This window comes from Aulostomus chinensis, chromosome 19 (genome assembly GCF_037954235.1).
Source record: "Aulostomus chinensis isolate RoL2024-O1b breed Wild chromosome 19, RoL_Achi_v1.0, whole genome shotgun sequence".
Classification (NCBI taxonomy): Eukaryota; Metazoa; Chordata; class Actinopteri; order Syngnathiformes; family Aulostomidae; genus Aulostomus; species Aulostomus chinensis.
In genome coordinates, this window is record NC_141338.1 from 14,435,389 (window position 1) to 14,448,792 (window position 13,404).

General features: G+C 43.2%; 1 protein-coding gene across 1 annotated transcript in view; it reads right to left on the reverse strand.

Annotated features, from left to right (window-relative positions):
• Nucleotides 1–6,714: 6,714 nt before the first annotated feature.
• The window catches only part of LOC147244177 (transmembrane protein 132D), a 33,471-nt gene continuing 26,781 nt past the window's right edge, over nt 6,715–13,404 (reverse strand). The window contains exons 7-10 of the mRNA XM_086186895.1: nt 12,112–12,292; nt 11,524–11,637; nt 11,254–11,445; nt 6,715–8,950 (exon numbers count right to left, since the gene is read on the reverse strand). Of these exons, the coding sequence (XP_086043021.1) occupies nt 7,502–8,950; nt 11,254–11,445; nt 11,524–11,637; nt 12,112–12,292 (1,936 nt within the window). The 3' untranslated portion in view covers nt 6,715–7,501. The remainder of the gene's footprint in view (nt 8,951–11,253; nt 11,446–11,523; nt 11,638–12,111; nt 12,293–13,404) is intronic.

The following is a 13,404-nucleotide window of genomic DNA, read 5'->3' on the forward strand; positions in this document are numbered from 1 at the left end:
AGTAAATGATCCAAAATTGAAAGTAAAGTTCAGTGAACTCAACTCTTCCTGCACTCTTCCTCTGAGGAAGGAACCACATTTTTTAACAGTGTTTAATTATACTTTGATTATCAAGCCAGATGTCCAGATATTTGAGTTCAATGAATGAATGAATGAATGATTTGATTTCCCTGTCACGCAAAGTGGGAACTGAAATGACACTGACACAACAAAAGCATTTCACGTGTGGCTTCCAGTACCCTAACGAACACATCATCAAGTCACAGCACGATCCTGTACCTCATATAGAACGTTACACACTGAAAGCGCAAGTATAGCCAGTAAAAATCCACACGCCTGAGTCGATGACAAAGCTACGATGCGGAGACGGAGAACCATCTCTGTAGTATCGTCCTTCTTGTCGTACATGCTTGTTCTATAAAGTCTGCAGATAAAGAGCAAAATCAAATCAAACACCCAAGCTAACACCTCTGAATCCCTCGTACTTCAGCTTTGTTAAATAATGGTAAAGTCACATCTCGGTAATATGGACAATACAAAGCAAAGTGAAGCTCACTCTCAATTTCAGTAACTCAATTCCTATTTGAGCAACTAGTGGATAGTTGGATGTTAAAATAATCTGTTTTTGTGCGTCTGTTTTGAAAAGACCATTCTTTTAGTTTTATTTTCTAAGATTTAATCAAACTCTCTTCAGAAATTGAAAAGAAATCTGTAGATTTCCAATGGCACCGGGTCTGTAACAGGTTGGATATAATCAACATATCTGCATAAAAATCCTGACACCCCAGGGAAGACATAATGAACCTAATGAAGCCAAAAGTGGATTTTGCAGCTCACCTTTGCTTCCCACCAAAATTCCCGCATCTCTGATAATAACTATAGAACCAGTCACAAGCCTGTCTTCACAAATCAATGTTGTACAATTGCAGTGAACGCCAACGAATGGACCATGCCGCGAATGATCATTCGTAACTCGTGTAATTGCTGAAATGGTGCTGTGCCTTTCCTTCTCTTCGTCATTGTTCTGTTTTGAATGCGTTGGATTATCTTAATTCCAATGATGGAGTAAAAATCAATACCAACGAAAAGCAAACACTTATCATAAGAGATCAATAAGCGAGTTAATTGTGATTTGCAGCCTGTCTGCAACAATAAACCTGCCCCCCAAATCAAAATTAGAAAACCCACAGGTTTTAGTCATTTATTAAAAAATCCCACTTTTATCCTCTAACGTCTAGCAGCTTGAAATAAATTCAAAACTCAATATATGAGCTGCGATGGAGGCAACATTAACGATTCAATTCAGTGTGAATCACAGTTCCTGCGGCTTTCACCTTGTGTGACACTGACAGAGACAGAGGGATAAAGAAACTGCAGAGTCAGCATAAAAACTTGAGGGAAACAAATATCAAGAGGGTACAGTGAGAGTGGCAGGTGTGAGGGAAGGAGCAGGGGGAGAGAGAGAGAGAGAGCGAGAGAGAGAGAGAGAGAGAACAGCAACACAGGCGGTGTTTGTTGAAGGCTGCGATGAACCTTGCATATGAAATGAGGAGCATGAGGTAAAGAATTATTGCTTCCTTTGCTTCTTTGAATAGTGGTTGTCAGGGATTACATGATGGAGAAGTGCAGATCTGAAGCAAATGGACCGATGGGTCACCAATGCTTAGTGTTGCTTCAAAATGTTTGTCAGTTAAACAAGATGAAACAGTTGCAACATCTGTATGAGCTCGGAAAAACTCCCCCGTCCCAACCTTGCAACCTGTCATATGTTTCCCTTATTTCTGCTGCATATGACAGCTGCTTCTGTCTGCAATCCCTCCTTTCTAAACCAGCGCACATGAAAATTCAGTCATAGATGTGTACAAGCACACACACACACACACACACAAAAGCACGCACACTGATTCAGATCTGAAGTGAAGTGGAAAAATAACTGCAAAAGCTAGTTTTCCTCCATCTCAAAGATGAATACGACTCTTCCATTTCAAACACCTTTAATGTCGTCGTGCTACGGCCGACTCTCCGCGGTCCCATCATTTCATTTTTCCTTCGAGGAAGCACTGCTTTTATTTGTAGTTTGCAATTTTGCAATGTATAAATCCAAAGTGCCAAACAGCAATCAGCTAGAATATTTTGCTCATGAAAAGGCGTAAAAGGGCTCTTCCAACCTGTTTGTGCAACAACTGTAGGAATTAGATTTGTATTTATAAATGGAGGTGCTTGGAGGTCAAAGACACTGAGCGAAGACTTGACTTCTGTGGCTGTTCTGCTAGAAAGACAAAACTCCTGGTCACCGTAGGCGTGCCCTTCACAGCTGGGAAATGACTTCACAAGTGAAACTAATTTGAAGTTTGTGATTTAGAAAATGACTCTCCTTTAAAAAGTGTTATTAAAACAGCAGGAAGAGTAGCTCTGAAGCGCTGCACCCTGGCCTGCATGAAGATCGTTTAAACATTAAAAGTGTAATAGCTGGAAAATTACACATTGACATAGAGGATCGTCATCCCACTCCAGTCAGGAGGGCAATACGGTGGGTGTGTAAGCAGCTGCTCACAATGACCTGGTGAACCGGTGCGGGTCATAGCTCACTGGACATTTTAAATTGTTGTTGATGTTCACCTCTCCTTGTCCTCTTTAGGGATACGAACTACAAAGTTTCTTAAAATGTTAAAATGGATGTCGCTGGTAATGCAAGTTGTTAGTTTTGAAGCCATTTACATGTTACGCCGAAACTTGAAGATTCGGTGTTGCAAATTTTGGGCCGGACCAGTCAGCCTCCAGCAGGAGGGGTTCAGCTCAGTGACGTAGAGGGAAAAGCTTTCGTTTCAAGTGGTTTGCTCATGTTTGAGTCGGATAAGGCGATACCAGCAGTTGTTGAAACTTTATCAACTATACAGATATGGAGTGGTGGAGTGGCTGTCTAGCAGCCAAAGGGTCGCTGGTTCGATCCTCACTTTCTCTGGTGACAGCGTTTAAGTGTCCTTGAGCAAGATACTGAACCCCTGATTGCTCCTGATGAGTAGGTTGGCGCCTTGCATGGGCTCCTCCACCGTCAGGAAAAATGCCTACAACTGCTAACTGAGCTTCAAGACATGGTTGCTCTACTCCCAGTGGGGTTTGGTTAAAGTTTAATCTACCGGCATGAAGAGTTGGTGGCTGGTGGTATCAATAGTTTTAAGACTGCTCCAAAATTTGTATGCTTTACCTCAATACCAGGTTTACTAGGATTCAAACTCTGAAAACAATCATTGGTGACTCAGTGAATTATGGGTCTGGTCTACCATGTTATGTTTACTAACATCCAACAGAAAAACCTCAGAGAACCGCCTCAGTCTCTCCTAGCACAGCATTTCAAGACAGACCTGTGAGTCCAGGTGGGTCGGTTCTCAGGCGCTTTGGTTCTGAGGCCCTTCTTTGGTGTAAAGTTGCCAGGTCTCTTTGAGATGTGTTGCACTTATCACACTCACGGTGGAAGCAACTGATCGAGGCTCGGCTCCATGCACCCAGCTTCCCCTGGCAGACCCCCAGGCATTCACATGAGAAACTGCCTCAACACCCACGGGGAATGTGTCTGAGAATAGGGACACAGCTCTCTGTGCAGTTACATTCAGACTAAATGGCGCTAAACTCCCCCTACAGGACACATAATCACATGCCTTCTACAAATCGACAAAGACTGAATGTTTCATCCCAGAGGCTGCTCTGCTGTTCCACGTCCAGCATGAAATCTGCATTGTTCCTCATGAAACCACAATCAGCAGTGTTTCCTCTCTGTCGGCCTAAATTAAGCACCATTGTATCCTTTTTGGGATTTCCTCTGCACCAGGTAAATTGCAGCAATAATCAGTACAATAAGCACTGATTGATAATCTAAATTCTGAGAAAGAGCGTCAGGTTTTTTATTTCGTAAACTTAAGGCTTTTCCCTGAACACAGTGAACTTGAGCAGAAAGTTATTGTATGTCTCCTCAATGCAGTATAAAACTAGCATGAACCACTTGTCAACTTTTGGAATTTTCCTCTGTTGGAGTTTCTTTTTTCTACCCTGACAAAGCTGTTTTCTTCAATCCGTCTCATTAACACAAAGAACCTGTCTTCTACTTTTTGTCCCCTTCTTTGTAAAACCGGTGACATTATCATATGATGCACGCCAAACGCCAACACTCTGCTGACAGCGACAAGTGCGGCACGGAAGCAGGAGGTGCTCTTGTCTTAATGAGCTGCCACACAGTCTGGTGCCCCCCCCCCCCCCCCCCCACACACACACACACACACACAAAACCAGCATCCCACCATGTGTTGCCAGAGTTACCTCTCATCTCTCTCTTGTTCTCAGGAGTCGCGTGTCTGTCACCTCTTGTCTTTCTTTGTCATCTGTCTTTTGTTTTATTTATTTTTTTGTCCCTTTTAATGATCAGAGTTGCATTGCTTAAACGCATCATTCAGCAGCTGCACGGATTTCCATTTGCAGTTTCCACAAACACCTTCCTCCAGCTGTGATCATGTGACCCGACCTGTGGGAAAGCATGCGGTGTGAGATAAGTGACCTTGTCGTTTCTGGCCTACATTATCAGGAGTGTGCAATGGAGAGGGTCCACTAATGCACACTAATCCTCCAACACAATGACCCCAATCCTTTAAATCTGTCAATAGGGAAGCTGATGCTCCAGATTAGAGATCTTGCTGTAATGATACCGAAAGACTCGTGTTTTGCTGTTTACAAAACAAACTCCCATGGCTTTACTTACATGCCGTAAACTGTGCATTTCCAATGTATGTAATTCAGCATATTCCAACAACTCAGCTAACCTGCAGCTGGGACAAAATCCAGTTCTTCACCAAGAAAGCACAGATGGTGTTAGTGTGTATCACAAAAGCTTTCAATAAGAAGTATGAGATATTATTTTGTTACAGCATTGTTGTCATACAAACTTTTAAATCTTAATTATGACTGTGTCTGGACTTTACAACTCTGAATTCTGCGACTTGACTGATACAGCAGGTCAAGCCAGGATGCACATTCTAGAGACAGCTTTGAATCTCTGCTTATCTCCAAGGGGAGTTTGTTTACTTTCCCTACCGCCGCTGGACAGATAAATTCACTGGAAAGAGGGGAGAGATTTTATACGCAAACCTCCCCCCCCCCCCCCAAAAAAAATGCTTGGCCTGTAGGTAGAGAATTTTGGTGGAAAAATGTTGCTGAAATTGCTTTTATCAACAGTCTAAATCCAGCCGCTCCTGTTGAGCAGCGGGGAGTGACGATGCATGCTGTCATATCAACAGCTGCCAATTTCAGAGGTGCATCAGATTATCTGGGTTTCTTTAAGCTGGTGACGCTGTTTATGCATCATTGCTGCTGGAATGTAAAGCTGAAATGTGGTCAGGACAGAGGACTTAAAAAGAAATAGTAGATAAATGCAAATTTCTATACAAAAGTCCTGGTTGATTTTTCAGTTTTGGACAGCCATTGAAGTCTGTGTTATCGCCTGTTTTATTTTGAAACTCCTGTGTTTTTGTGTCATCTCTTCCTCTTTGTTAGCTCCGCCCTGATGTGTCTCAGATGCGTTGAATCGGGTGTTTGGCCTTCTCCTCTGCAGTTGTTTTATTGAACCTATGGAGCTCAACAGTGGTCAGTTCCTCCACAGACTTTTCTGAGTATCCTGAGAGATTTGACCCCGGCGAGCAGATGAATCGTGATTGAGCTGTGGTAACACACAAATTTCTCCGTTGTGGGATCAATAAAGTTCTATCTATCTAAAATATTTGATTTTGGTACAAAAGACAACAGGACAAAGGAGAAAAAGGCCAATCTACAAGACCAGGAACATAAATATCAGACAGAGTTCAGGAACCACTCACGCTCTAAGGAACAGCAAATATTTCCAATGTAGATTTGTTGTGTTTCTGCAGCCAGGTTCCTCCCAAATGATCGCAGGACCAAGTGAAACTCAAAAAGGCTGACAGTGATGAGTTTATATTTCCATGGTAACAGTGTACCCCACCAATCAATCAGGAATGAAGCCAATAGAATTTAGAATTATGGGTAACAAGTTTCTAGTAATAAAACCTGACAAGTTAGCTTGATGCTTTTGTTGCGTCCGCTTTGCTCTCACGATTGTAAGAATCCGCCTCCTTTGTTTTGTGTATTTTCTTTCTTTGAGCAGTTTGTGTAGGATTTCTTCAACTGAAGAGACACAAAACTAATCATGTTTGAGTTTTTTTTATTTAACAACGGAACTTAGACCTCCTTCAGGGTTTGCTTTTGCGTCAGTTGTGCATAGACATGTCAGTCTACCTTGACAGTACAAAATACACAAGAAGAGGATCACCTTTTCCTCTTCGTCTAAGAGTGGGAGCATAGCAGCAGCAGCAGCAGCAGCAGTGGATCCCAGTATTGGCAGGCACATCAAGTACGATGCTTTAAATCTGACATGCCGCTGAATTATGACATCAGCCTTAAATCACATTCAATAGTGATTAAACATAATTAAATCCTACTGATTCATAGCTGAGCTTCAGCCTATAATCCAAACCATTCACCATGCTTTCCCTGTGAATGACACTTTGGAGTTTAAAGGCTTTAAAAACAATGATTGAATGAAGCCGATTTCCATCGATGACAAATGTATCCATTTGTTCTTTATTGGTAGGAGCTCAGAGGAAATACACATTACATTTTGGTTTAAGGAGGATGTTAAAAAGAAAAAGGCATCATCATTTTTCATTCACACATGAAAATTTTTTACTGTTGAATATGTATAGTCCTCTGTCAAGAGACCACGATGAGACATTTCAACAAATTGTATAACCAGGCCGCCAGGAGAAGACGAAAAGCCTAAGGTAAGTTTATTAAAAAAAATTCAGAAACAATGTCCACTTCAAACCCTGCAAAGACTGTTATTTGCATAGTGTGCATTTGATTTACATAAATATTTGGACTGCTGTGACAGACTGCTGAAAATAACTTGATAAATGTAGCATATTCTCTGACAAATTGCACAAACTCTCCAGGTACTCTCAGGAGGAATCCTGGCAATGACAAAAAAAAGTACAAAAAGCTGGAAAAGCACTGAAATACAAGAAATAATCCTTCACATACTGCATTTACCCTGACACCTAGTAATATCTTCCTATGGGATTTGCAATAAAGTAAAAGAAGAAAATGAGTCTGAGTTAGAAATGTAGAAATTAGTATAAATATTTGTATTTACAAAGCCCGCTCTATAGAGTACATTTGTTACGTACAAGAGTCTTGCATTTATCAATCGCAGAGACGTGAACATGGTATCCTTCATGTTGGTATTTACAAGTCGGCATTGAGCATGAATTTTTACAATAAAATAGCTTTCATGTAATCTCAGTAAATGACCCTTTGGGCTGATTTATCTTTTATTGAAAAGTGAAAACCAGCTTCATTTCTTTTGAATATTCTATATCAGGGTACCAGGACAAGATATATACATTTTGGTCTTATCTCTCGCTCTCGCACTCACCCAAGAAGCTCACTGGGGTTCTCCTAGAGGTTTGACAACAGGCCACGGCATGTCCGGTAACGGCGTGTGTTGCTCAGCAGGGCCCTGCTGTTGCTGCGTCTGCTGGTTGGTCCAGTTAAAGTCCACACCGTTCTTCTTCAGTGCTGCCAAGTGTTTGATGTCCAGTGTGGTAAAGGTGGTGAACTGGACCTGGTTTCTTTTACTGGTAGGGGAATGAAGCGGCTCGCTGCGGTGCGGCCTTGCCAGCAAGGTGGCCGAACGGTTTGCCATGGGGTCCATTACTCTCGTGTGCAGATGTTGCTGGGAGCTGGTCCTGCTGCGGCCCAGGGTGGCAGTTCTTTCAGGGAGAGCCGGGACGCTCACAGTGGGCAGGGTGGTCTCCATGCTGCGGTGGCCCATTGAGTCAATAGAATGACGAGGTTCCAGCGGGTGGTGGGACTCCCGTTTCAGTGTTGACACTTGAGGTGGGGCTGAAGTGCTGTGACTGTTGCTCCCCAGCCACACCCAGTCGTGTTTATGAGCCTTCGGCTCCCGGGTGGGTGCCGGGCCTGCCTGTATAGGAGTCTTGTGATTCCGGAAACAGATCTTATATGAAGCGCAATTGAGCAAAAAACCCAAAACAGCTATACATAACACCCCCACCAAAGCATACATGCCTATTTCCAAGTCCGACATGGCTTTGAATGTTCGAATAAGATCACTCTCAATGACCTTAGGGGTTTTAGATTTAGGGGGTTCTTTCTTGGGTGTCAGATCTGCTTTGGGAGGGCCTTTGTTAGGAGGGGAGTCAGGGTTGTCCAGCATGCTTCCATAGCTTCTCTTCTGCCCTTCTCCTTTACTAGCTACACCAGCTTTTGCATCAGGTCTGGGGTTGTTCATAGTCGTGGTGGCACTTGGATTGGCAGGATATGAGGTACTTGTGGAAGGAGCAGGGGTTCTACCGATCCACGCGACATGTGGCCGCACCGTTCTCGTTAGAAATGCGGTTGTCTTCTCTGTCAGTGTGGACCCTCGTTGGTCCTTTACTGTCCTTCTGAGCAACCATTTATCCACATCTGTCAGATCACGCTGTGATGTCACGGTTGTTTTGACCTCTCCTACCACTCCTGATGGACCCCCATTGTAATCTCTGTTCCCTTCACTCCTGACCCCACCGCTCCCTCCTCCTCCTGCTGCTCCCTGGACGCTGATCCTGAGGAGCCCCGTGCCAACTGCTAACTTGCTCTTCCTCTTGGACTTCTGGCATTCCTCACAGATCCTCAGCTCCACTCTTACCAGCGCCCCCTGGCCTTCGCCTTCACCTTGCACTACAACATATGTGGACTGTGGAGTGCGCCGTACTGTGGCCACGCCTTCGTCTGGGGTAGAGACGGTTAAAGAGTAGATGCTGCGATCGAAGACTTCCAGTGGGACAACGGCACCGTCGCTGAAGTGCACCCAGCAGCTGACCACTGCTTCCTGTAAGAAGACAAAAAATATGTAGGAAAGTTCACAACACATGTAGAAAATAAATACCTCCCCTGCTTTCACTGAGACGTATCCCAGTGATTTTTCATCTTGCTAAATTGCCTGTTGTAATCTTTTTATGATTACACTCAGTGGAGTGCTATTGTATCATAGATTATAGTTCTATGAAGCATTGTGTAAAGTATAATCTAGCCAAAATGGATAAAGAGAATATGATTGAAGTAACTGGAACAAAATACACAGCGACAGGGTCACGTTAAGAGCAGAATTAGCCAATCCAATCACATTAACAGACTATGACCTATTTCCTGTTGCCAATATGAACCACTGGGTTGCCGCAGACGTAACCTATATTTAGTGAGTGAGCACATTATGAATCGCCTTGAGCAGAACAGCTTTTCATCATAGACACAATTGGCTGGCTGTTTGCGCTGGCATGACTCTAATAGTTTGTTATTGACAGGGCCAGAGCAGCTGCAGTGACACTGTGTGTACTGTAGGTTAAGTGAGCTGTCTTTCCAACTGCTATGGACTGTCTAATTGCTGCCCCGTGCCTGTGTAGGGAGCTGGTTGAAAATGGGCAAGCTGCCATGGCTAAATGTGTGAGTGAGCTTTTAAAATGATCAGCTGGGCACCCTGTCTGCCTCTTCCGCTGTCTCTCACAGTGTGGTAACGGCCGATGATAGTAGGGGCTGTGAAAACAGCACAACAACGGGTTCACTCTCTGAGAGGCAAAGTGAAAATGCGAATGTTATTGTATCCCTGAGGTCACTGCTGGACAACATTGTTGCAAATTTACATCCCAGTTAATAAAACATTATTTCATCATAGAACGTTACAATAAAACTGTTTTCAGTGATACTCCTTCGGACGCATGTCCTTGATTCCTCTGGATAAAACCTAAATCAATAGTAATTGTAGCATGAGATGTTTCTTCTATCTGCTTTTAGCTTATGGTCCTTGAAATGTGGGCTTTTGTACTTGCTGCAAGAGACACTGACAAGGAACATCATAGATGTTTTTCACAATAAAACACATAATAACACATAATTAATACCACATTTTCCCTATAGATATTCTGATTTCCTAGAGAAAATGTATTTGGTGGCAACAACCTCTCAACACAAAAGGTGAGGAAGGGCAGAGGTATGTATTCTCTTGTTCATACAATACTGCATTCCTTACAATGTCCTCCCCAAGCACAGGGTGATACATGATATGACTTAGAATATTTATTATGAATATTAAGAGACAAGTGAAAGTTGGAATCTGCCAAGCAGTGTAGGGAATTAGTCTCACTTCCAGGGTTAAAAGTTAACATTCAAATCTGTACTAAAGATGTACAATTTTGAATTTGCACACCCGCAAATTAAAAACAAGACCGGTCAGTTGTATTATGTTATATTAGCAATGCAAGATTGTGATCAGAGATGATGGTGATGTTACTACCTCCATCATGGTGGTTATGTATCTGCGCCGATTGCACTCTGACAGCAGGATTGAGCATAAACTACCTGACCAAATCTTCATGAAACTTGCTGGAGAGGTGGAGCATGGGCCAAGGAGGAACCACTGAATTTCATGAGATTAATTTACATAGCAAAGCTGCATATTTTAACATGAAACTTGGCAGAGGTCTGCGCTCTCTGAACGCCTTTAGACGAACCATGAGTGTTTTGCGGCTGGTGTTTGTGATAAAAGGCGGGGAACTGGCAGTGGTAGCCTTTGATCAATGTCAAGGGCTTGTTTGTTAAATGCCTGTGCAATTAAGAAATAAGAAAAATTGATCTTTTAAGACTTTGGAAAATGCATGAATGCAACAGCTGCAGCTGTCTCAGAGGGAAAAAAGCTTACTTGCATAATACAGTAAGGAGAACACTTTGAGGACTTTCACCTTTGGTACTTAATCAAATATAAACTCAATATTTGTGTTTGTGCTCTTAAGTAAATCTGACAGTCACTCATGTGAGAGTGGATCAATGTTTCCAAAGAGAAATGGAGAGCGACCTTAAGGTTTTCTGAATCAAAGAACAAATTTAAGCACATTATCTGAAGCCATCTTCCCTATTCTTCCATCTGCTAATTTTTCATAAAAAACTACCTCACTTTCACCAGTTTTCAAAACTACCACTGACCTTTTAATTTAAAATAAGACATTTAAAATGTTATTGTTTATGTCTTGCTTATTGTTTTTGCATTCTGCCGGACAGTCCTTCACAGCTGTGTACCCAACAAACAACATTCAGAAACAGATGTTCCGTGCCATAAACTTTTTATGCTTTGTGGCGGGTTACCTGTTTGAGCTGTGTGATCATATCTCGAGTGGTTGCCATGGCAACGACTGCGCTGTTGCTGCCCGGCATGAGCTGCAGGAACAGAGACAGCCCAGAGACCAACTGCACCCCGAGTTCCGTCACACTGACTTTATCGTCCACCACCCTGATGCTCGTCTCAGCCAGGACCGATGACGTCAGAGGGGACAGAACCTGAAACAAGTACAAACTCATTCAAACTACAAATACAAACTAAAAAAAGCAAACACTTATGCAGACATGATGGCTCACCTGTACGGTAGTAGCACCCACGGCCCGTCCCTGCAGCACCACTCCATCTTGCACCCGAGCAACCTCAGGGTCTGCCACCCTTAGAGAGTGACGTACAAGTCTGGTAACATCCACCTGTCAATCAAAAGAGACAATGCTATTCAATATGCAACGAAGGAGGAAGTTCACAAAACAAACACAGCCTTGGTGCAGTTTGTCTGCCTGTCTGAAGGGCTACTGAAAAACGATGATGCTAATTTTAACTGAACGTTGTGGAGGGGGGCAGCATGGGCCAAAGAAGAACCCATTATATTTTGGGGGCAGGTCTGTTTAGTGTTGTGAAAAATTTGATTTTACACTGGGTTTAAATGAGGTTGTCTTGATGAAGCCAAGTGCTCCCTGAAAGCCCTCTAAGTAAAAAAGATAGAAGTGACAAATTATGTGACTGTTTTATGCCAATTATCACATGAACACTGTGGTGTCAGATTAATACTCAGTACCAGCTGAGATCAGGTATCAGCATAGGGAAGTGCAGTATTGGACTATTTCTAAAAATTATGTTCCACAGAAACTTTAGCTTTGGCGCAAGCAAACAGTTGAATGTTTTACCTGCCAATCAGGACTCAGGAAGTACTCATCAGGTTTGGCTCCAGGTAACAAGTCGGGAAGGGCCTCATAATCAGCCTGGGCTACGAAGGGTGTGAGTACCCTCAGCGTGGAGTGTTGATACTGCAGCATACAACCCCTGCCCTTCCTCATCTCTTCCTCTTCCTCACTGTTCCATGTTGGCCTGACACACACACACACACACACACACACACACACACACACACAAACACACACACATACCTCAGCAGTTGTAGATATTTTTCACTGAAGGGTAAAAAAAAAATGTAAAATGTCATGCAGTTAATCTGTGATATAAAATAGGGTTTCCTGCTATGTTGTGGACCAGAAGTATGATTGTGCTGCCGCCGCCGCCGCTGTCGAGACACACCACCGTGCTCAGTGACCTTTCCCTCTAAATGGCTTTAAGTTAAATTAACCAGGATCCCACGGCTGACTGGCGCATTTGTAGGTGACAGAGGTTAAGCTGCGAACCATTCTCAAGCCTCTCAGTGATGATCATATAATCATCATAAGCACAGCTGGTCTGCCACACATCCCGCCACAGGTGTGCCAGAGGGTTGATGGATATGCTTTCTCACTGCAGGCAGGAATCTCCCGTCAAGAGCTGCAGTCCAAATAAACATCATTATGCTGTAGCCTGAGGCCAAAGCTTGATATGTGATGGAGATGCTGCTTCAAATAAAGCAATGTGACTCAGCAGCACACAGCAAAATAGCTTTGACTCTTTCCTTAAGCTGTTTGTCACGGAGGTCAGTGTGTTTCAATGCATATTCAGTTTTCATTCTCAACACCAACACCAACACCCGTAAACATGCTTATTCATGTTTAAAGATCCAGTCGACAGATGTTTTACACATCCCTGCTGTCTATGACACACATCTCAGTACTGACCGAGTGTCTGAGTGAACGCTGTCCGGCCTCAGCAGATGAAAGCTACAGTAATGCCAAACAGTCTTAATGGAGTCAGTACGGCGGTCATCATTACAGAAGTCACTAGAATCGTTTTTGATTTTCCATCTACCGCATAAACACCCAAACAGATTCACTCCAAAACCTGATCACACCGGTGCAGATGTAAGCGTACGGATTCAACAGAGGGCCGCAGGGATGATGGTTTTGGTGGCGAACCCAGAAGTTAGTATCTCAGTGGGATTAACATGGGATGATTGCTGGAAAAAAAGGATCTGCAGCAAATAAAAGTTGATGAGACATTTGGTTTGGCGAGAACATCTCCAATGAACACTTCTATGATTTTTCACCTTCAAAAGTTTG